This window comes from Planococcus citri, chromosome 5 (genome assembly GCF_950023065.1).
Source record: "Planococcus citri chromosome 5, ihPlaCitr1.1, whole genome shotgun sequence".
Lineage (NCBI taxonomy): Eukaryota > Metazoa > Arthropoda > Insecta > Hemiptera > Pseudococcidae > Planococcus > Planococcus citri.
The window spans coordinates 29,669,949-29,694,766 of record NC_088681.1 but is presented as its reverse complement, the minus strand read 5'-3'; the positions used below and the strand labels follow the sequence as shown (position 1 = coordinate 29,694,766).

Below are 24,818 nucleotides of genomic sequence, written 5' to 3'. Positions count from 1 at the left end.
ATATACAGTCAACGGGTTAAAATTACTTTTTTGCGCCTGCTTGAACAGTACGAGGTGACAGGACTTGGTGGTACATATAATATAATGCTTTTATACGACTGAGTCCTTTTTTTAATAGCATTCGAGTTGATAGGATCAATATCATCAGAGGCTAGCAATTCCCTGATATGGTTTCCAAAAGGTTTGTAGGTGGAGTATTGCTTTTCAAGGCTTGAATGAAAAATCTTGGAAGTAAGTAATTCATGTGACACGGATTCATAGCGATCTTTATGAAGTATTTTAGAGCAAGGCGGTTTCTTCTTTCTTGTAATAGGTATGGTGGTGCCTATTTCTGCCATTTGTTTTGAGATGGGACTTGTGCGGAAAGCACCTATGCAGAGACAAAGAGCGTGATTTCTGATGGAATTTAGTTTATCTAGTTCTGACTTGGCAGCTAAATTATAGAAATTTGTGTTGAAAATTCCAAAAATAAAAATTTTGCTTAATTGACCAAGAAATCTGAACATTGACATTTTTTCCATTTGACACCCCCCCCCCCCCCCCAAAGGTTGTGAGCAGTTTTGAATCATACTAGAGACAAGGCAGATGAGAGACAATTTTGAAAAAGAAAACAGAATATAGGTCCAAGCGAGGGTGAAAGCTTTTAAAAATGTATATTTCAAGAGAAGTTTATTTTTTCACTTTAAAACTTCAAAGTTAATGATATTTTTTTAGAAATTTCAATTTTGAAAAAAAAAGAAAACAAGCCCCAGTGGAGCGAGGGCAAAAGCTTATTTCATCACAGGTTCTTCTTTTGCCAGACCCTCCTTAAAGCACAGGCTCGTGGCGAACTGCGCCCTTCGCTCCCTCCTCTTGACGGTTCTGTCTGGAGCCTCCAACAGATTTTCGGAAGTTGAAATTTCCACAAGACTTTCTTAAAGGTTGTAAAGCTAAAATTTGCTTTTAGATTTTCAAAAAGCGTCTTAAAAGCTTCAAAACAACTTGAAATCATCTCCAGCCTTTTTAGCATGTTGAAAAAAAGGTGTAAAGCAAATTTCAGCTATTCAACTTTATGGGCTGAAATTTTGTGGAACATTCATATTTCAAAAATCTCGTTTCGAAACCATTTTCAATCGATGGGGGGGGGGATTACGTGAAATAGGATACATGTGTACACACCGAATCTTTTTGCTTTATATACATAAGTTGGTCAATTTAATAAAATTTGGATTCTTTCGTGTTTTTAGTTAGCTCACAATTTGATCTTGAAAATTGCACCAAAAATAAAAAAATGCACTCCAGCTCCTGAAAGTTTGACAGGTGATGTAACTTCACATGTTTTTTCGATTATGCATGGTTCAAAAAATTTTCCAACAATTGGGACATCTCCCTTGTGAGCGGTGAAAAGTAAGCTTATAGGTACATATCTAACCAATTTTCAACTCGTATGTATTTGTAAATCTACGTAAAATGGAGACTTATTACACATAATTTAGAAAAGCGTAAGTACGTAGTATTCAAGTCTTTTGGCTTAAATTCAATTCTCATGTAAAAATTTTAGATTTCTTAAAAAAAGATTTTGATTACTTACGAGAAAAAAAGACGAAATATTTTTATTGCCGGTTTTCCAATTTGCTCAATTTTTAAAAATATGTAGAACGCTCATTTTCAGAGGAAATTTGGTTGAGGGGTCTCAATGTTCTTCAATATGTATGTACTTACTTGAATTTTTCGTTTCAATATCTCCACAGTGATTTCAAATTTTCGAAGTGCATTTCAAGGTCGTTGTTTGAAAAAATTTAGTGTCATTGCCCTACAGTACCTCTACTGTGTCGTTCGATACTCATTTCCTTTCTCCTCCACTGCCTTTTATCAAAACACAATTTCATCTTTATCGTTTACATTACATCTCATGTTAGTAAATACTCTCAAAATAGCAAGAATTGATAAGAACTCCAATGATGACAAAATTATCACTTTCGAAACAAATGTAGAATAAAAGGAACTCTAACACGAAGGTATTTTCGATCGTGTTTCTTACATGTGTACAAGATGCACTCGGAAAACAATAAGTACGACAGAGATTAATTTCAAAGGTCTTTAAAATACTTATAAAAACGTCATTTCATTTATCTAAGGTACTCAAACGCTAATCGCAATTTGACGATTTCTTTCGATAATACGTAATTCAGGTGCTCGCTCGTAAGGTACAATAGGTAGCTCAGATATACCTACAGTCCCTATACAGGGTGCCCAGAAATATCGAGTACCCCTAAAAAAGTTTTCTACTGAAATACTTTGGTTGGTCACAGTGAATGATAGATAATAATGATAGCACAAGATTGGTTGTTGGACTGGAGAGATAAAATTCCACCAATCATAATATGCATCTATTTCACGTTGCCAACCTATATTTTTAATGAAAAACTTTCTTTGGGGTACTCGATATTTCAGGGCACCCTGTAAGTACTTTTACGTACATACATGTAAAAATATATTTACTTCTTCAAAAAAAAACACGAGTAGGTAGGTACCTATGTAGATAATTTCCATATTTAAACCATTCGAAAAAATGTTTTAGTTCGTTTGGAAAAAAAAATTACAACTGATAATTTTCTCGGTAGGTTTACAAACAAACGTGTGTATACGGAATATGATCAGGTATACGATTTCAACGGTTACAACTCAATTTAAACCCATGCATCTGACAAGTAATTAGCTATGCAAATAAGTTGACTACTAAGTAATTAAACTTTCGGGTTGACAGCACGCATCGTATTCGTATCGGCTCGCCAACAGGTGTCTGTGGCGATATGGCGGCTCTGCTACCACACAAAATGACGTAACATCTACGTAAGTGAAAAATTTTCGCATAGCCTTGCATATTGGCACATTATTAAGTATCTATGTGTATATATTTTTTAACGTTCGAGGGGATAAAACCGTACCTCATAGCCCGGACATAATGATATTGCAGATAAAAAGGCCATAATATCAGACGAGAGTGAGTTTGAATTCGATGCAACGAAATTATTCAAGGTTGCCCTCAGCTCGGACATTGTAATTAGGCTGTAGCGCAGCCGGAGCATAGGCTATTTACTCTCGAAGATGAAGCCCTATACCTCTATAGTAGTACTCGAAGACCATTATTTATCTCGAATCATGTACAATTTGTCGCCTATAATTAACCATTATCGTAAATCATTTAAAAATCTGCGCAAGGTATCTCTCTCAGCTGTGTAGACTGTTGATACCGCGAAGACAATGTCCACGATCGACCTTTCTCTTTCATAGTTATAGAGATACATTTTGCGGCGATACGATACACTTTAGCAGCAGAGCAGACGTATGTGCGGCGGTGCTCGGGTAAAATAGGTAATCAGAAGCCCGCCTTAGGGGTTGCTAAAAACTGGTTTACGAGACAATTCACGAGAACGTGAGCTAATCGCCGGTTTAGGATAGGTCATACTACGTCACATAAGGTCGTCAACTTGCGGAATTACTACGAGTACTATACACACGAATAGTGCAACATCGAGGAAAAATCGCTACCCATCAGAAAATACGTATGTATAAAAAATGATAAAATACCTATCTACAAATAGGTACATTTTTCCATTTTTCTGTCACCTTTTTTTTTCTTTCTTTTGATTTTTGTAATTTATTTTGCAACGTTCACGCCATGACCTGCGATAATACGTAATATATTATTTATTTAATGGGTTCCTCGATAAGCCCAGGTCCCTCTCGTTGGCACATTCCTCCTCGAGCTACCGGCCAGTCTGCCATTTAATGAGGCTTTTCGGTGTGGAATTCGTTTCACGACGAAGTACATGCATATGGAGGTTGTCACCGAGAGCTATCCGATCTTAATTAGCGCCTTCTTAGAATTACATTATGGTTTTTTTTATTTATACGTCGTAGGTATCTATAGATACTTAGGTATATGAAGTGGCATTTTTTATTCAACGAGATGTTCGATAGTGCCATAGACGATAGAGATATGTGCGTACTACAATGAGGGATACGATTTGTTTTTCCTCAGGCATCGGAAGAGGGAGTGGTACAATGTGAGGTTTGTTTGTCATTTTTTATTCAACTGATACTCACGATGGAAAGAATAGTCTAAGCTCGAGTCAGTTAGGGTAACTTTGTAATTGTTTTCTACCTTTTTTTCTCGAGGATCCATCCAATTTTTTAAAAATACCTTTAATTTTCAATCTTAGCATCTTCGTGAAAAATTCATCAATCCAAAAAAGTAGATTGAAGTACATATGTATTACGAAAAAATTTTGTCTTTAATCAAAAACCCTCTAAAAGCCATCCCTTCTCCGGAAATGATGAAAATTGTATTCAAGAAATCACTGAAATAGGCTTGATCGCGTTTCATCGAACAAAATGGAGAGGCTTCATGGAAAAGGGGCCTTGGTAATTTTTTTTTACTAATTTTTACAAGTTCAAATAGACTTAAACAGTTTTTCTGTAAGCAATTTTTTTTCATGGAAGAACACTTCAATATCACTGAATATGGTGGAATTAATAAAAAAAAATTTTTTAAGTATAATTCAGAATTGTAAAAATTAGAACAACAAAAAAATTGACTAAGGCCCTCCTCAATTGTTTATATCAAACGTATTACTGGAAAAGTTGTTTAAAATTTTGCAATCTGATGAATATTCGATGTCGTGACTTTTTTTGGTACATTCTTAGTGAGGTGTCAGCCCTCCTCCTCACTACTTTTTGTAATTGACATTGACCTAATTTTAATTAAATGTTTGCAATTTTATTGCTTTTTTTTACGGAAATGAACTCACAAAAATGGACACTTTTTATTCTGAAAATCACAGTCATTAAATTCAATTAGGGTGTTTATTTTCATCCTTTCTTCCTGTATTCTCCCCTTCTCCTCCTTCCTTCCTTCATAAATTATATGAAAGAAATTTTCCAAAAAATTAAGAACCCAGATTATAATATTTTTACGTAATTTTGGTCATTTTCATGGGAATTCATTGAAAGCTCCTCTTCGGCCCTTTTTAGGTACAACTTTCATATAAACTTTGATTTATGAAAATTGAAAAGTGATGTTATACCTAATGTGGAATTACCATAAAGCCATCACGAAGTTGAAACAATAACATTGTTTTCTACATTTTTCTTGAAAAGTCAATTTTACGACGTAGGTAAAATCAATGAAAAAAATGTTGAAAATTGGAAAATTTGGGAGAAGATTTTTTGAACATTTGAGAAGAAATAATCTAGATTATCCTATTTTTTGCTCACCTGTGTCCTGTCCTGTTATCTTGAGATTGTTGAATTATCTTTTTGAACATTTTCTGTTCTGATTGATACTGTCCTGTTTTATTTTCCCAAAAAATTACCAAAAAGTATTGATTTTTACTACCCATCTCTTGACCATACTTTAAAATTTTTATTTATTATCCCCTTTTTATGGCTTGAAATATTTCAGTCTTTTTTCCATTTTGTAATCATTACAATTTTTTATTTTTTATTCTCTACTTTTGAAACTTTGATTTTCAGAAAAATTGTTAATTGGATGATATGAAATTCAAACGAAAAATACTGAATTTTTTTAAACCCCCCTCCCCTCTCTCTTCTTAAAAACTGAAATATCTAGACTAGACATTGGTTTTGCATTTTTCAAGTAAGTAAACTTGGAAATTTTCTGCTCATTTTTTCTGTTCTTGAAATTTTTTTTGGTAACTTTTTTCTTTTGTGACGTTTTTAGTTTTTGACCCTTCACCCTTCTTAAAAAATACTCCAATCTTTGAGAAAATGCCCTGTTTTTCAATCTTTCAATATATATTCAAACATAAAAACTTTTCAATCATTTTCTCTTCATTTTAGAATTTTTTTTTCAATTTTTTCAAATCAAAGAAGAATAAATGGGTGAAAAAATCTGAATGATTCAATAATTTTGAATTGAAAAATAAATCTTAAATGCTTTCTTAAGGGTAGTAGATACTCAAGTACTAAAAAAACAAATCTAAAAGAATATTGACCCCTCTCACCTATCCCTCTCTCAAATTAAAAATATTTCAGCAAATATCCTGCTGTTGTGCTGTTTTTTCATGTTGTTGTAAATTGATCGACTTTGGCCAAAATCTTGAGGGAAAAAAGTGTAGTTTTTTTCAAGTTGTGAGGTAAAAATTTTACATCAAAACAACCTGACTTCTTTCTTGAATTTTGAGAAATGTTCAAAAATCAGATTTGGATTGAAAATGAAAATAAATAAATAAATTTGACAAACTGACTTTTCTAGTCGTATTTATAAAAATTTTATGAAACTTTTTTTTAAAACGAACCCAGTTCAGGAAAAAATTGGAAACAATTCTCTAATGATATAGAAAACAGAACTTCAAAAATATGTAAATTTACTTTATCACTATTTTATTAAAAATAATTTTAAAATTACACCTAAGTACCTATACCAACGCTATGAAAATAATACGAAAGTACTTTTTCAAATCATCACAAAGTTATCTGAATCGATCCTAAAACCACTCCTTTTTCCTTGATCGTTTATTCATCATTATGAACAAACGCCAAATTTACGTCCTCTTCTTTGGGAACAATATCTAGAACAACATGTTCCGAGAGAACCATTCTTTTTACACCGTGCACCTCTTTGCAGACATCTCCTGGGGCGATGTTTCGCGCTCACCAGATCTATTTGCGTTAACGCCACGACTGCTACAAAAAGGAACAACAATATCTTGGAAAAATTCATTATCGGTAGCTGACTCGACGAATAATCACAAAAAATGCAAATTTGTAATAAATTTTCGAATATTCGAGTGAAAAACACGAAGTCACGAACTTAAATGGCAATTTTAGAAATAAAATATTCATTTTTATAGAAAAAAATAGTAAGTACATATATTTTCGTAGGTATTTCTTTTCTATAACGACAAATCAGAAATTACGAAGGCAAATGTATCCGCGTTTACCTAATGGGTACCACTTAGATATTTTTAATCCATATTTTTGTTGTTGTTTTAATAAAATAATGAAATAATTACTTCCGAGAAATCGCAATTTTTTGACTACGTGGGTACATTAAACGACTTGAAAACTAAAAAGAAAAGGCTTATAGAAGGAACGTTACTAAATACCTAGTAGTAAAACGAAAAATACTTACTTTAAAAAGCTTGAGTGTGTATGTGTAACTGTGTAGTTTATCTCACGTCAAAATTACGTGAAATTTTGTACGTAAATATCTTGAAAAATGGATCGAAATTTTTTAAAAACGTAATAACGTTCTTGTCAAGAAAAATAACATAGACACAAATAATTTTTTAGAAATTGTACTTCAATTTTTTTTTAAAACTTTTTAAAACAATTCTTACAATATTATCACAAAACTTTGATGTATAATTTCAAAAACATAATTTTTTCGAGAATTTTAAAAATTTAATTATTATTTTCAAACAAACGATCAATTCTTCAATTCCTTCAGTAAAATTCTTGCTTGGTCAAAGTTAGAGCCTTCGAAGTACGCCGAATATGAATAGGTTTCTCTGATAATTGAACTGATCGTACAAAATGACGTATTTTTTCCTCGTGAAACCATCCTGAGCATCCGATTCCATCATCAATTTCCATGTCAAGAATGCTGCAAAAACGAAAACAAAAAAAATCGAACATTTATTGTTTAGAAAAAAAATTACGAACTTCTGCACTGCAAATAATAACAACTTAAACATGACTGATGTTTCATAAGATCTGCATAAAAGGGAAAAAAGAGATCAGAAATGTCATGAAGTAGTGACGGGAAGCCAAGAGAACCCCTAAACATTTTTCAAATTGGTTCTCGTAATTGGTATTGAAATCCATAAAACTTAAAAGAAAGTCTCAAAAAAGTAAACTAAAGTATCCGGATTTTCGAAATTTCAGCCTTTTAAGATAAAAAAAATCTAATCAAATAAGGGGAACATCCAACGCGAAGGGCAAATGGTGAAGGGTGAAGGGTGAGGGTTGAAGGTGGGTACTTTTTAATTTGAAAATTCTGAATTTGAGTTGGACCAAACCTATGTTCTTTAGGCATCTTGCGATTTCATAACAATAAGAGGAAAAATATAGAAATGGATTTGTCAGTTTTGGAAGTCAATTCCGGAATAAAACACAATCATACGCAGGTACGAGTTTGATTACTTTTTTTTAGTTTTTCCCTTTTCTTGGAACTGCAATTCAGAATTGGATTTGAAATGATCACCGATTGCAAGGGAAGTGCAAAGAGGAGGGATAAATCATATGTTTAGGAATCATAAATATTTTGTTTGAAATTTTTTTGATTTTTCTGCTGCCTTCTTTATTTATATTTTTTGATTTACTCACGGCCAAACTACCGGGCAACCCAAAATTGTGCCTCTCTAAGCTCAAAACTTTCAGAGGAGGTTTTGTAATGCAAAGTGGGGGGGGGGGCTAGTTATATTTCCCTTTTGGGTGATGTGAATCCGAAAGTCGCTCAAAACGAATCGCTTTTTCAATTTTTACGGGTCTTGAATTTTTTCGTAACCTGAGAATAAAAATTTTTCCATAGGAAAAGTTGAAGGGCTGATTTAAATTTTGAAAAATCGTATCTGCGTCAAAATTTAATTCTTTTGAAATTCTTTTTTCGACATATAATTAGCGAATTTGTCATAAAATATGGTCATGAAAGTGCTTTTTTAAAAAAAATCATGTTTTCATCATTTTTTTTCAATTTTTTGAAATGCTCATTTTTTTACAAGATTGGTTCAAAAAATTATTGTAGTCAACGTTTTTATAAAAACAAATTTCAAAATTTTTCAAAAACAGACATTTTTCGATTTTTTTGAACATTGACACGATTTGAAGAGCAACCTGTTTCCAAAATTGAATTTTTACAGTCAAATTTGAGTGAAATAATGATGATACATTTTATGTTTTCTACAGGTTGAGAGCATAATTTTGAAAAACCTAAAAAATCCAGTAAAATTGCTCGAAATTGTCTCCATTAGGAGAGGAGGACTAGCTAATGGAAAACGTATTTCATTTGAACGGGACCCATGATGATGGGGAAGGGAGGGATACTCTAAAACAGAAGGACAAAGGTAGATATTATACTTCAAAAAAATAACACATGCACTTCAATTTTTAATAAATTTTTCGAAGATTTTGAAACATTCCTTCTAAATCTTTTGCTGTTAGATGATGATTAATCTGATGTCAAATACGAATGTAGTTGCTTATAATTTACTGCTATACCTAATCTGAATAATTAAAATTGATAAGGTAGCAAATATTTAGAACGTCAAAAAATTGAGGACAGATTTTTCATAAGTACTGAAACGTAATGGTATTTCGAAGTAGTTACCTACTTGTACAAGTCCCTACCTTTTTGATCCAATTAAAAATTTGTTTGATTTTCTTGAAACGCAAAATTTCAAAAAAGTAAGTCAAGAGCATCAAATTTGTTACTCTTTTACAGCATAAATATGTATATTGTATATAGACCTACAAATTATTTATCCAAATTTGCTGAGCAATTATTCACACTTGTTTTTCACTATTTTATGGACCTTTTGCTCATTAATTTTTAGGTCAAGTTGAGTTTAGCCAAACATAGGTTCATCCTTCTTGCAACTACACCCACATCTATTCCTTCTGTCACACGTTTTCTTCATCGATGTGCTAATACATTAAACATCACGATACCAAATAATCATCCGACAAATATTCAAACCGACCAATTTTTAATTTACAGATAATCCGAACAATTTTATTTGGAATTCGATAAACGTCCTGATCACCGAAACTCATCATCATGGCAGTCGATCATCGTAACGACGATAAACCCAAAAATGGCACCGCAGATTACCCGAAAAAGAATGGAAAATCAATGTTAAACGGAGGAGACCACGTATCCCTAAGAGACTTGAAACTAAATGGAAACGTAGATCACGATGGAAAACTCCCAACTGCCACTGTTCCAACCCACGTGGCAGTACCCCCAGATGGAGGCTGGGGCTGGGTCGTGGTAGCAGCTTCATTCTGTTGTAACTTAATCGTAGACGGGATAATTTATTCGTTTTCCATGTTCCTGAAAGAAATCACCACAACTTTTGGAGAATCGGAAGCCAAAGTTGCACTTATCGGATCCTTATTATCGGGCTCGTATTTGATTGCAGGTAAGTCCAAGTACCTATAAATTAGGTATACCGTACCATCTACCATAACCTTCTATTTACTCGGAATTGGAAAAAATATTGTACTTAATATGAAACCTTACAGTTGGAAGAAAAATCTCACATATCTAAGTAAATCATAAAATCATACTACAAAGAATCGCGCCGCCGCTTCGGCATGTCCGCAATCTACCTATGTATACCTATATTATATAGGTACACAACGCAGATGATATCAATTTCAAATGTGAAATGTAGACGACCTTTAAAACTAGCAATGAAATATCAATTAATCTGAAATTAAACTCCTCTATTTACCATTATTATTTTTTTATTTTCATTCAAACCTATATGCACAAAACCGGTCACGAAAATGGTCAAAATTCAATGATCGGTGGCCTTTGCTCCCTTCAAGATTAGGATATTAATTTATCAATGAACGTGTTACACGCCGCGATGTGATTTTCATTCCCAGCTTATAACTCGTAGCTATAACTATTACATAATTATACACGAATCTACGATAAATTGGTATAAATAAATTTCGCTCTTTTTTATACAATTTTAATGAGAATCGAATCGGGAAAATTATCGTATCTGGCTGTAATTACCTTAGGTGCACTCATTGTTTAAAAAATTAGGAAGTAAAAATACGCTCACGGATGTTTTATGGAAATAATCAAGGTTATGACAAGTACCTAATTCTCGTATATACTGGGTCGTTTTCACTTTTGACCAAGCGCAGATGAAAATTTCAATCGCTCAAATTGATAAATCGATGATTTTCAAGGCGATTTTAAGTAAGTACTAGAGGTCGTCTTTTGAATTGTCGCTCGAGTTCGTCTTTTGTGAGAGTGAAATTTTTCAAAATAAACGAAGCGATGCTATGTACTGAACTTTGGATTTTGTAGATGCTATACTCGTATCAGTGGTCGGGTTCATTCAACTTTACTCGTGAAAGGTATCCGAATAATGTGTACTTTTATGAACGTTCGGTTGACAAATCAAAGTTAGGAGATTCTGATTAAAATTTTTGAATTTGAAATTCAAGTTTGTTGGAAAGAAAAATATTTTTCTCGCAATAAAAACGCTACCTAATTTTTATAATGAATCAAATTTCAATTTTCTTTTTCAAATACTTTCCTCTAAAATCTTAAAATGTTCAAAATTACATGTCGACTAAGACCCCACAAAATTTGACTCGTTTTTCAAAAAGTAGTTGGGTTCGTTGAAGTGTTTGAGGCCCATTAGAGTTTTTTTCAGGTTCATTGGAGTTGTTGAGGCTCATCAGGGATTTCGGAATCTGTTGGAGTTGTTGCAGCGTGTTAGAGTGTTTTGAGATGAGTTGGAGTCACTGAGACTCGTTTAAGGTTTTGGATTTCGTTGAAATCGTTGAGGCTCGTTAGAAGCTTTGAGTCTCATTGGATTCATTGAAGCTCGTTAGAGCTTTTGCATTTAGTTGTAGTCGTTGGGTTCGTTGTTCACTTCACCTGATAAGGGCTCGTTGAAATAGTTGAGTCTCATTAAGAGTTTTGGGGTTTGTTGAAATCGTCGTAAAGTTGGTAATTCAAAAAAATCAATTAATAATGCCAGAAATAAACACATCTCATCTCAGTCGTGATGGAATTTTCAATTTTTTGAGGAATAAAATTTCCTTCAAAATAAATTTTTAACAATGTTAATTTAGTACCCAATGATTTCTTACGGTATTTCTTCATTTCTCTAGCACTTTTTTTTTCAAAAATTACTAAATTATTTCTAAAATTGGAAAAAGTGTTCAAATTTTATCAATATTTTGATCATTATATCATTATAAAATTTCTGATTTCTCCCCCTCCTCCCTCAAAATTTCCTACACAGAGCTTGCACTCGGTTTTTTTCAAAAAAAAAAAAAAAAAAAACTTCAGTAAGTACCTAATCGAAAAAGTTTGTAAAAATATTACATAATTAAAAAATGGCCAAAAAAAATTGCAAAACATTTTAGTGCAAAAACTTATTGAAATTTTTTTTTTTGAAATTTCAAGTACTTAGACTTAATGGCAATAATTTTGACAAATGGTGAGACTTCTTGCTATATTTGGTTGAATGCGAAACTGTGATAATGTTAGCGAAAGGCAATGTCTTTTAATACTTTTGGAAGAACAGCTCAAGTTTTTGCAAAAATAGAGACTTTGAAAAAAAAATTTATAAAAAATGAGTTTTTCTCAATTTTTGGTAAAAAAATGCAGACTTTTAAGTAATTTAGGTAATGAGCCAGGATTTTTCCACTTTTTGTCCAAAAGTTGGAATTTTTGGGAATTATTGGCGAAATGTGAGAATTTTTGGAATTTTAGTCCAAGAAATGACGATTTGTAGACATTTTTGGCAAAAAAACGAAACTTTTGCAATTTTTGGCAGAAAGCGAGAATTTGACAATAATTCCGAGGACTCAGTGTAGCCAGTTGAAAAAGAATATAAAAAAGTGTAAATATACTTTCAAGTCAGGCCAAGGTTTGGATGCATCAAATTTTTGAATTTATTTTTCTTTCAAGTACATAATATATATTGGAAATATCAAAATTTCCAAAAATATAACTAAAAGTAATTTTTAGTAACGTTAGCATAAATTTAAAAATCAATATTGAAGCTGTTGAAATTTTTACTCGAAATTTTTTTAGCCACATACAGAAAAAAAATCAAAAGAGCGACCGAAAATACAAATGAAGCTACTGTACTTACATCACAACCCAAAATTTCAAAAACTGAATTTCATTTTTTAATTTCTGACAAATTTTTGAAAATTCGATAGTTTGAAGGTCTATTTTCAATTTAAAAAAATCAAATTTGAACAAATTCAAGTGGAAATCTGAAATAAGGAAGCTTAGATACCAACTATATTTTTCATCTCCAGACCTGATATGTCGTATGTTTCCAGTTGTTTTAAAGCCTCTAAGTAGGTACCTATAGATTTATGAATTTTTTCATTTTTAAAAAATTTCACCAAAAAAGAAATCAAATGAAATTCGGTGTTTGTACAAATTCGAATGTGATTTTTTAATGACTGGTCACAATAATTTCAAGGAAATCTGGAGCTTCAAGAAGAATGGGGATTTTCGGATGTTAAAGAAAATCGCAAAAAAAGAAACCAACTGTTATCCAGCAGTTCCAGCACCCACAAACTTGGATTATCCAATTGTTATTGTTGACCTTTTGATCAATTGAGCCATAGTTGTTCACTAATTCAATTGTGTTTGCTGCATCAAATTCTTCCAAAAAAAAACACACACGCATAAAACTGGAGACTCCAGAACAGTTCAAAACAGCGATCAGATTTTTCATATATATTTTTTTTTCTTAACAAATGCAACTGCCACAACGTTTGATCAAGGAGAAATCTTATTTAGGGCGTTTTTATAGAGGATTTTTAAGAAACTCAGATGTTTAAAAATTCACTGGAGGATCCAGAATGGCTGAAAAGTTGAAAGGGATTTAATACATTAAATCTCAGCTGTCTACTTCAATTTGATGAAATTTCAATTTTTTCAAGAGAAATAAAGCTTTGAATTTTTTGTCCCTGAAACTCAATTACAGAAGGGGGGGAGCATTTAGATGCTTATTCAATTTTACACAAAGGTTCATGTTAAAAAAATTTCTGTCAGCTGAAATATTTTCTGAATGAAATTTTTGCACAGTTGATGTTTTTTCTAGGAATGCATCTTTCGTTGGAATTGAAACTGGACATGATCTAGAGATCTTTCGGTTACATTGAGTATTAAAAATGAACGAACTTTTTGGGTAGATCATGAAATTAGAAGGTTTCAAATTTTTTTAGTACCCTACCAACAAAATCAGCTCCTGATAAAATTGGCCAATAGCTGATGTGGGTGAACATTTACCTCCTCGCATGATTCGTCTCAAATGTATGTAAAAAAGAAAACGGAAAAAATGGTCGAAAAATTACTCAAATGGTTGGATGCAAAAAATTACAAATTCGTCACCGGACGCTGCTATCAATAAAATTGATAATAATTATATGTAATAAAATTTTGAGATTACGAAGCGGACTACATATAGATTTTTTAAAAAATGTATAAATATTTGTAAAAATACTGATAACGAGGAAACGGTAATTAAATACTCACACATCGCAGGAGCGAGGAAAATGTCTCTAATTAAATTTGAAAATCGCGATAAGCGCTTAAATCGAACGTATCGTATTTATATTTCTTACTATAATTCAAAAAGATCACTCCCTACTTGAAAATAAATAGGTATGAATCAATGTCTGAAAGACATTTACCAATAATTGTAGCTATCATCATAAGAAGCCATATGAAGTATTTAGTCATCGATTTCTATGATAAAGGTCCCCAGTAAGTCTACGCATCGTCAAACAAGAAACGAACAATATTTCGATCTCGTATTTTTATTCAAATACTTAATTTAATAAAATTCAAACTACCCATTAATTGTTTTTTTTTCAGGTCCTTTTGCCAGTGCCCTAGCGAACCGATATGGATTCAGATTAGTTACCATGGTAGGAGCGGTAATAGGCGGTTTGGCGTTTTTCCTGTCCAGTTACGCAACAAGTGTGGACTATTTGTGCGCGACTTACGGTATCCTCGGAGGTACGATAGAGGATAAATTTCACTACCAAATTTGGTCCTACGAAGTGTCCACTGATTTAAATTTAAATACATTATAGCTACCAATACCGTACACATTGGCTTATAGACATAGGCATAAATTCACACCAATTTACGTAGGCTAGAAATATGGCGAAAGTCACCAGACTACAAAATTTTCACCTCCAAGTGTACGAGTATCTATAGCCTATTCTTTTTCAATGATCGAGTTTCAACTTGAACTTGATCTCGTGTACGTATACACGAATCTATAATTAATACGTAGCGCGTTGAGAAGCGAATATTATACAAACGACACCAATTATTCAGCCATTAATTAGAATATCAACAACCACGGTGTAACTAATTTATAACGCGACAGTGTTCTGCTGTTCTGCGGTGGCTGCGCTTTGATTAGGCACATTACGAATTAGGTCAATGTGTAAAAACCATACACATACACCCGTGTAATATCGTCTTCTTTTTCGCATATAACTAATTCAAGTATTTTTTTCTCATCTGTATAGGTATCGGCTTCGGATTAATATTCGTACCGGCTGTTATAACAATTGGATTTTATTTCGAGAAATGGAGAGCTATGGCTACTGGAATTGCGGTGTGTGGCTCTGGTATTGGGACCTTTTTAATGGCTCCTTTGTGCAATTGGCTCATACAGCAGCTTACTTGGAGAGGTGCTATGGCTGTGCAAGCAGGTAATTTTTTATTCCAAAAAGTCGTCTAATTTTAACGAAAGCTGTACTTTTGCAAAGGATGTGTTTCAAACCCCCCTACAACTGAAATTATAGCTTCTTGGGCGAATTATTTCTTCAATGTTTGACAAATTTTTGGATGGATAGGGATACTCATTTTCAAATCTAAAATGATCAATTGATACTGCTATTGGGGGGGGGGGAAGAATGTAGTACAAATTGATATGTATAAAAAATTGTTCATCTTCTAGCATCGATTCCTCCTGCTCTTCTCTCCTTCCTGTGTACAAATTACACCTACACTCGATCTGGAGTCTTTCATTTCCTCCATCGCAAAAAATTTTTAAATTCTTCCCATACATTTTGAAATCAAATAAGTAACCCCAATTTTAGCAAACTGAAGAGTAATTTTTCACATTTTTAAACAATATCAAATAAAAAATAAAAAATGAAAAAAAAAACTGAAAATGGACAGGTGAGTTAGTCTATTTTTTTCATACGAGTACAACACTGTTTTTGAGACCACTTGCAAAATTTTGATTTTTCAAATTCAAAATTTGAATTGAAATCAAAATGACAATTATTTTTAATTCCATATTAATAAAAAATATTGATTTTCACGTTTCTAAAAATTTGTGAGAAATCCAACTTTCATTTCGATAGAAGCTGGGCACTTCAAGTGGCTTTCTCGTTGGTTATTCTCCAAAAGAATCATTAAAAATTATCAAAAATTCCAAGTACAAATTACCAAAAACAATTTCTAATAATTATGTATGTACTGGAAAATTCAAAAAAAAAACAGGTAATTACCGAAAAATGGCCGGTAAATAACTAGGAAATTATCAACACATGGACCCCTTGTTTTTTATTTTTATTAAAATAAAATAAATTTTTAATTGGAGGTAATAATTACTAAGACCGAAAAATTATCAAAAATTACGGATAATTACCAAAAAATTACATATAATTACCGAAAACAATTCCAATTGCGGGTGATTAATGGAAAAACAAAAATGATCACAAACAAACTACTGGTATGAAAAATTGAAAATACCATAAAATTACTGGTAAATAATGAAAAATTACCATCCTGCAGTAACCAGTTAACCACCAACCATTCTGGGAAAAATCGTCAAAAAATTACTGACAACACAACTAGAGCTTTTAAGGAAAAATTATTTTTAAAAAATCAGAGCATTGGAAATTTAAATGTTCTTGTTTTTAATTTAAAAAGGTGACTATTTTGTAACTTTTTGATAAAAAAGCGAGACTTTTGGCAATTTCTGACACCAAAATACAATTTTTTGCAAAATAAAGCAAGATTTTGACAATTTTAACAAAAGGAAGGGATTTTTCTCAATTTCTATCAAAAAAGTGAGACTTGGACAATTTTTCAAAAGAAGTGACTCGATTGAGACTTTTTTAAATATTTTGCAAAAAGAACGACAATTTTTACAAATTTCATTAGAAAAAAGGGAATTTTCAAATATTTTTGCCAAAAATCAAAAATTGGACAATTTTAGCAAAAAGCAGGACTTTTAGGGCATTATTGGCAAAAAAGTAATACTTCTCGCCAATTTCTGGCAAAAAAGTGAAAGTTCGGGTAATTTGAAAAATAAAAGTGAAAATCTTTCACAGTTTAAGCAAAAAGCAGAAATTTTTGAAAATCAATTTGATTTATTGCAATTTTCTTACTAAGAAAATAAAACTTTTTCACATTTTTCAGGAGAAAAAAAACGACATTTTTTGGTAATTTTTAGGTAAAGAAGCGAGACTGTTCAAGTGACTGATATTATGCTAGAATTTTCGGCAATTTTTGAAAAAAAATAATACTTTTGGAAAAAGCAAGAATTTTAGAGTGTGCTGAAGAAACAAAGATGTATGTCCCAATTGTCCCAATGTTTATTAATTTGGACCCTTCCAGAACGATTTATGAAACTTTTGAAGAAATTTGAAAATTCGCTGGATCCCAAAAAAGGTTTAATTGTGATCAATTTTGAGTTGGGCGATGGTGTAGAGTAGACAGACTAGACGATATATTGCCAAAAAAGCTGCTCATTATATATGTATCTTCATTTTTTGAAAGTTTGATTTTTCCCCACATATTCTGGAAATAATTTTACGAATAGGTCAAAAATCTTTTTTTGGAACTGGCACTCCTGGAATTTTGCTGTAATCACCTGAAACGGACAATAGGTGCTCAATAAGCACCGACCAAAGTTATAGGTTCCGAAGTTCATTTTTTTGAAAAATCGCCGGAAACTCAAGAGTGACCAAAGACTGGTAGTTGTTGATGTGTGAGAGTTGAATTGAAGGAATTATTGATATTGGTTCACTCTGCCCAAAAAATTCATATGTATTTCACAAAGAATTTTAAAAATAGGTAGCCCTTAAAACTGTTTTTTTTTGTATTTTTTTAAATAGTCAAAAATCCACGTAAAATCCAAAACTGAACTTGAGGACCTGAAATCTTGATTACGAGAGTTTTAGGACTTGCTCTTTCGATGTAGTTTGATTTTGTTCAAATTGGAGAGTGCTACTTCAAAACATTCCTTCGTGAGGTATCAAAAAAAAAAGAATTCGATGGAGCATACTGCACTGTTTTAGCTAGAAAACTGAAGTTCAAAGTAGATCAAAACCCACCTCCCTTCTTCTTTCCTCGATAATTTTCTTTCAGTCGATTCTTGGTTGCATTCAATACGAATATTTGAATAACAGCTCTTTTGGTCTAGCTCATTTTTGCTGACAAACGAAAATTCACAGCAGGCAGGCAGCACGTACCTAAGATTAAATATCTCTAGCTAGGTCCATGTACTTCCTCCATTTTATCACACATGTGTTTAAAGTATGCTAAAACATGCAAATCATTTAAAAGCAAGATACGCGTAAAACGGTTCATTAGATATTCACAGAAGTCAGATAAATTGAAATCTTTCCCCAAAGTTTACGCCACAAATTATTCATTCGCAGGTACGGTACCCTGTAAATACCTCATACTTGCAGATAATGCACCTCAATTTACCTAATCACCGATTACATCACGAGATAAAAATTCTTCGTAGCGTGTACTTAACCCGAGTGTAAACGTAATTAAAAATTCGATAATTTTCAATACGGGTTACCTTGATAAAGCCACCCGCGCACACGACATGCCTCATTGACCCAGTAATACTTGTAATGATGTTTTTTCTTATAATATTTTAATCAACTTATGTATTAAAAATTTCGCAGGTTTGGTACTACACTGCGCGTTATGCGGCGCATTATTCCGTCCCCTGAAGCCAATGTCTGTGAAAGTACCAGTAGACGAGAACCTCGAGACGACCAATCAATCTTTAATATTGAAAACGGAGATTTTAAAAAAATCCAAAGATAAGTCCGCCTCTTTGCTAAACGTGTACGAAGATCTTGGTATAACCATCGAGGACTTGAACGATGAAAAGAATTTATTCAATAATAATACCAAGTATCCTACAGCTTCGGAAATACTTCATTTGAATGCCAATGGGGTACTGGATCATCTCACCTCGAGCCAGTCTTTGAACGATGACAGAAGTGCGCATAATACGGTACTTATCAGTGAAAAAGATCTGGATAAACGGATTAAACCGTTCGCGAGCACTAAACCGTTGGATCGAATGGAGAGGAATCATTCCGAAAGTCCGGAGCTTAAAAAGCGTAACAGCGTTATACCCGAGATGAGGATATTGTTGAATCGCAAATACAGTTTACAGCCTTATAAGTCCAAATCGTTCACTGTGTCTAGTACGACTACTTTGGATAGGACTACCTCAATGTATAGTAGAAGGAACAGTAAAAATGATATTGGCAATAGACCATTGTACAGAGATGATATTTTCTTCAATTCTAATCTTAAAAGGTTATCACAATACACTTCACAGGTTGGTACCTATATAATTAATTACTTAATTGGTGAAATATTCGAATAGAATAAGTTGCATAATTAAATGTTAAAAGGCACAGAAACTGAATCAATAAAATATGGAGTTGATTGGATCTATTTGATCTTATTTTAGAATAGACATTTTTTTAAAAATATACATGAAAAAGTATTTTTTTTTTCGGTTATAAATGTACTCAAAAATTGATCGAAAACACATAGAAATAACACCTACTCAACATCTCAATAAATTCAATTCGTTTAAATCAATAATTAATTTTTCCAGTCCAGTGCTCTAGACTACACCATGTCAGTAACTCGTCTACCAACCTACACAGACATACTGGAGGAGAAAAAACAAAAATGTTCCATATTCCCAGAAGCCATGAGACGAACACTAGCCACCATGTTGGACGTTTCATTATTAAAATCATTCACCTTCAATTTACTAGCCGTCTCCGGTTTCATTACATCAATGGGAATGTACATCCCATTCATGTTCATCAAAGGTAAACATTTTGAATTACTTTCCTATATTTCCTAATACTCGAAAGCATTAAATATTTTAAATTTTCATTATTTTATTATAGCTCGAGCCGAACAAGATTATCATATCGAAGAAAGCACAACTGTATGGTTAATTTCAGTACTCGGAATAGCAAACACAGTTGGTCGAGTAGGATTTGGAGTATTGAGCAGCATACCAAAAATGAACGCAGTTATTATTAGTAATGCAGCGTTAACTGTATGTGGTTTATGCACAGCGTTCAGTGGTTTTTCACAATCTATCCAGTACCAATTTTTATACGCCAGTGCTTTCGGTCTCACCATTGGTATGAATTCAAGTAACATTTATTAAATGAAATGAAAAGTTTGATCGTTCATCGAGTAACGTCGATGATGATTTTTTTTCAGCTTGCTTTTCATCTTTACGTACTATTATTGTGGTGGATTTACTGGGATTGGAGAAACTAACCAACGCGTTCGGATTACTATTATTGTTTCAAGGTGTAGCTGCCATTATTGGGCCTCCTATGGCGGGTAAAAAAAAGCCTAAATATGTTTTTACATTGTGAAAAAATTTCATGTATTCATTTTCTGTTGAAATTTCAGGATATTTTCAAGAGATTACAAAAAATTATAATACATCGTTTTATATCTCTGGAGCATTAATTGTTGCATCGGCGGTGATGTGTTACCCGATTGAAGCTTTAAATAGATGGGAGAAGAAAAGGGCGACTAAACATGTTCAAAGTGATGTTTGAATTACGTTAATCATTGTAAATTGATAATTTATTGAATTTTATATTCCACAATCGTGTACTTTTTTTGTGTACCAATTTTTTACCATTTTTTAAATTTTTTCCTTTGTTTTTTTTTGTAATAAAAATATTGCGTGTTGGGGATGTTTTTTGAATTGAAAAAAATTATATTTACACATATATATATTTTTAATTTTGAAGTATTTCATACCTTTCTTCGGTCAAGAGGGTAATAATTCGTTCGTGATGAATGTTACAGGAGCTTGAATCATTTTTCTTTCGGTTCAGAATAAGTCCAAGTTGATTTTTGGTTTTTGTTATCCTGTATAGTTGAAAAAAAAAACATCAATAAGACAAAAATCAACCAAAATTTTTAGTTGACTAATTAGTAATTAACGATTCAAAACCTTGATATTAATTCCTTGGCACTGAAGTTCTCGTCGAGCTTGATCGCACAATTGTAATAAATCATTTTTGTTATCACCATTCGACTAAAACACAGTTGGAAATAAAAATAAAAATACAACATACTCATTCTTCATATTATGAAAATAATAGGTTCGGAATTCAAAAGAAAAAAGCTTACCTGTAATGCAGCTGTTCTAACTTTATCACGAAATGTTACGGTTGTATCGATCACAGCTTCTAATCTAGCATTTAATTTAGAATCAGCATCCTATGAATCAACAATATTAGTATTTATTATCATTGTTAATTATTAATACGAGAATAAGATTATTGATCGAAACATTTACCGCAGCTGAATCACCGAAACTGAATCCAAATTCATTCAGAGTATCATAAATATATTGATAGACTAGAGCTACTGCGACTGGGTTTCTATTTCCCTGAAAAATAACTCATATTTTATTAACACTGGGTTCGAAAAAATTTTACAGAATAGTCAGTCAAATATTCGTACCGAATCAGGAAATAGCATTTTGTTAGTCTCGTGAATTAAATGAAAAAGATGCGTTAAACAAGCTTCGGTATTGAAATCGTCTCGAACAGCTTTCATCACGTTGATCTTAGTTTCATTTAAAATCTGAGAAAAAAGGTCCATTAATGAAATAATAGTACATAGGAAGAAGTTGATAAATGTACAAAAACATACTTGCAGTAATTTTGGTCCATCAATGTCACCTTTCGTAGAATATCCGTTAATATAAGCCAAACAACCGTCGAAGAAATTTACGAATTTTGTGTAATAGTTCACACTCATATCCATAAGTTCGTCAGAAAATTCAATATCTATAAAGGAAACAAAAATTACTCTAGAAATGTACGGATTTAGCTTTCTAAACGAAGACGAAGATAACCTTACTTGATCTATAATTGCTCATAAAACACAGCATACGAAAATGATCACGAGAGTAAGAATTTAAAAAGTCTCGTATACTAATGGTATTTTTCAGCGATTTGGACATCTTCTGACTATCTTTCGCTAAAAACAATTGTCCGGAATGTATCCAGTAGTTTACCCATTGATTGACTTCGTGATAAGCACAGCACTGCGTTTCTTCGTTCTCATGATGTGGAAAAATTAAGTCATATCCTCCACTATGGATATCAATCGAATCACCGAAATATTTGCTAAACAATAAACACATGGATTAACTTTTCTCTATGGTTCAATACGAGTATATAAGATCATACGATGGAATACCTGGCAATAGCTGAGCATTCAATATGCCATCCGGGTCGTCCTGGGCCCCAAGGTGATTTCCAAAATGGTTCAGAAGGTTTAGCTGCTTTCCACAAAGCGAAATCGGCTGCACATTTTTTGAACTCATTTCCCGGCTGAGAAACATCTACTGTTCTAAATTTACCACCTTTTGCATAATTCTGCAAATCAAAGTACACCGAACCTAAAGCGAAAATCTTAATATAAGAAATGAGACAACTACATGAAATAATTATTAAACCGGAAAATCTAACCATCTGCAGATCGATAAGCCAAATTCTTCTGTATCAGACGTTCGATGAAGCTGATCATTTGAGGAATATGGTCCGTGGCTCTGGCAACAATTGTCGGCTTAGCGATATTCAAAGACGCTAAATCAGAGAAGAATTCTCTTTCGTAAGTTTTCGTCAGTACTTCCCACTGCAATCCGGTTTCAGCCGACTTTGCGATGATCTTATCGTCTATATTCGTAATAGACATCGCTTGAACGATTGATTTATCTGAGTACTTTTGTAATATTCTTCTAATGATGTCGAATCTCATATAAGTGCTGAAAGCAGAACGAATATTATAGGAGTTCTTTCTTCATTTTTTTTCTGATTTTGATGTTGTAGTTAGTAGTTAGTTACAACAAGAGGAGTACGAACCTGGCATGTCCAATGTGAGCAGAATCGTATACGGTCGGACCACAAATATACCAAGTAATGAAAGTCTTGTTTTTAACAATAAGAGGAACCTTTTCTTTAGTTATTGTATGATGCAATTGGAAATCAGTTTCGATTCCGGCCGGTTGCAACCATTTCGCATTGGCTGAGGTGGAATAACAAGAGAATTTTTTGGGACAGAGCTTCAGTTTATAAAATTTCATTTTGTAATGATTCAACTTTATACTTCATTTAGAAAATTACAATATTACAAATTACAAAAATTTGAAATTTAAAAAATTCAAAATTGAAGTTATCACAGGCTGTTGTGATAACGCAACGAACTTTTTGTTTGGGTTTGTGACTTGACAACAGGAAATTTGAAGCTGTTCGATTAGTTTAGCGAAACTAAACCCGAAACCAAAACATATGATAACATAACAATAACATAATTGATAATAAGCGGTAATAAGCCAACTAAAACTTTAAAAGGCCGACTACTAATAGTAGTCTAGTAAGTAGTAACTAGTAAGTAACTTTAGTCTTTAACTTGACTTGAACTTGAATTATCAAACTTATGACTAGGAGTTATGAATTACGATATTGTTTCAAATTGAAAACTTGATCGAAAAATCACAAATTTTAAGGTTATAGACGTTATGTTGAACTTGAAATTCAAAATAAAATTTTCATGCAAAGTTACAAACTGAAAAATTAAAAATTCATTTCCATCAAAGTGTTTCTGTTTTCTCAAATCTCAACTCAAAGCAAAAAAAAAAAAAGAATGACAATTACAGTATGTATGAGCATACGAGTAGGAGTAGCTCTAGCTAGGTATCCGGTATGGGTAAGATGGACGATTCGGCCATCGGCCCCTGGCTGGAATTTACTATTTTTGAAATTTAAAATTTAACCACTGAAATAGATACTTACTCTGACATTCGGATCCCAAAAATTGCATCGATAAAAACAGTGAAATTAATTTGAGAAACAATTCCATGTTCATTTTTTCTATAAAATGATCTTATGTACTTATTTTGAACGTCTTTTTTTTTGCATAGGAAAAAATAATGTTAGTATCGAGCAACTGAATAGGTGATATGTTATCGTAGAATTTAATGAATTACAGTTATCTACATCGATAATGATAATTGATAAGTAACGGGTAAATTACAAAATTGTCATTTTTTAAATTTTAGTTTCTACCTATTATTACGTATAGGTAACAAAACAAACTATCGACTATGGTACGATTCTTAATCAATCTTATTTTTCTCCGTAATTAAATAATTAGGTACCTATACTTAAGTATAGCTATATTATTAGGTAGGTACTTCTTTTTGTTTTCATTTCCCTAATCTCTGTATCAGTGTTTCCTATTCCACTAGGTTTTTTGTTTTTTTGTGTATTTTTTAAAAGCTTTTTTGGAGGATTTTTTTTCAGATGGGGAAACATTTTGAAAAAAAAGATACAAATGAAAAAACATTCTGAAAAAAAATTGTCAAAAAACTGAAGAAATTATCATAAAATAAAATTAAAAAATTGTTCAAATAAACTTTAATACAATTATTTTCAATTCAAAAAGAAAAGGACCAAGTATATCTAGGTATAGGTACTAGGTAAGTAGTAAGCACATTTCATAGATGGGTATAGGTACCTACATTAATTGTACTGAATTCCTTATATGTACTTATGCAAACCGTTTGTAAACGTGACAAAGATGCGTACCTAATCTACGAGTAAGTAAAGTAAAGTAAAGTAAAGTAAAGTAAAGGTGACAGCAATAAGAATGAAGAGGTCAGTGATGGGAATTACCATTATAGAGACAAATGGAAAAACCAAAACAACAAGTAAAAAGAAGATGAAAC

At 32.3% G+C, this 24,818-nt stretch overlaps 2 protein-coding genes across 2 annotated transcripts in view; one reads left to right on the top strand and one right to left on the bottom strand.

Annotated features, from left to right (window-relative positions):
* The window catches only part of LOC135849361 (monocarboxylate transporter 5-like), a 29,506-nt gene extending 8,745 nt beyond the window's left edge, over positions 1-20,761 (top strand). The window contains exons 2-9 of the mRNA XM_065369753.1: positions 9,725-10,148; positions 14,609-14,752; positions 15,277-15,462; positions 18,691-19,361; positions 19,647-19,869; positions 19,951-20,193; positions 20,276-20,401; positions 20,474-20,761. Of these exons, the coding sequence (XP_065225825.1) occupies positions 9,785-10,148; positions 14,609-14,752; positions 15,277-15,462; positions 18,691-19,361; positions 19,647-19,869; positions 19,951-20,193; positions 20,276-20,401; positions 20,474-20,625 (2,109 nt within the window). The 5' untranslated portion in view covers positions 9,725-9,784 and the 3' untranslated portion in view covers positions 20,626-20,761. The remainder of the gene's footprint in view (positions 1-9,724; positions 10,149-14,608; positions 14,753-15,276; positions 15,463-18,690; positions 19,362-19,646; positions 19,870-19,950; positions 20,194-20,275; positions 20,402-20,473) is intronic.
* CysRS-m (cysteine--tRNA ligase-like protein, mitochondrial) lies at positions 7,289-24,023 on the bottom strand. The gene is made up of 12 exons (XM_065369754.1): positions 23,884-24,023; positions 22,954-23,116; positions 22,561-22,856; positions 22,289-22,490; positions 21,947-22,215; positions 21,737-21,873; positions 21,545-21,667; positions 21,378-21,470; positions 21,209-21,298; positions 21,030-21,113; positions 20,834-20,944; positions 7,289-7,612 (listed from the first exon to the last, which is right to left on the bottom strand). The coding sequence occupies exons 1-11, from the start codon at positions 23,954-23,956 to the stop codon at positions 20,891-20,893; spliced, it is 1,584 nt and encodes a 527-aa protein (XP_065225826.1). The 5' UTR covers positions 23,957-24,023; the 3' UTR covers positions 7,289-7,612; positions 20,834-20,890.
* Between the last annotated feature and the right edge of the window lie 795 nt (positions 24,024-24,818).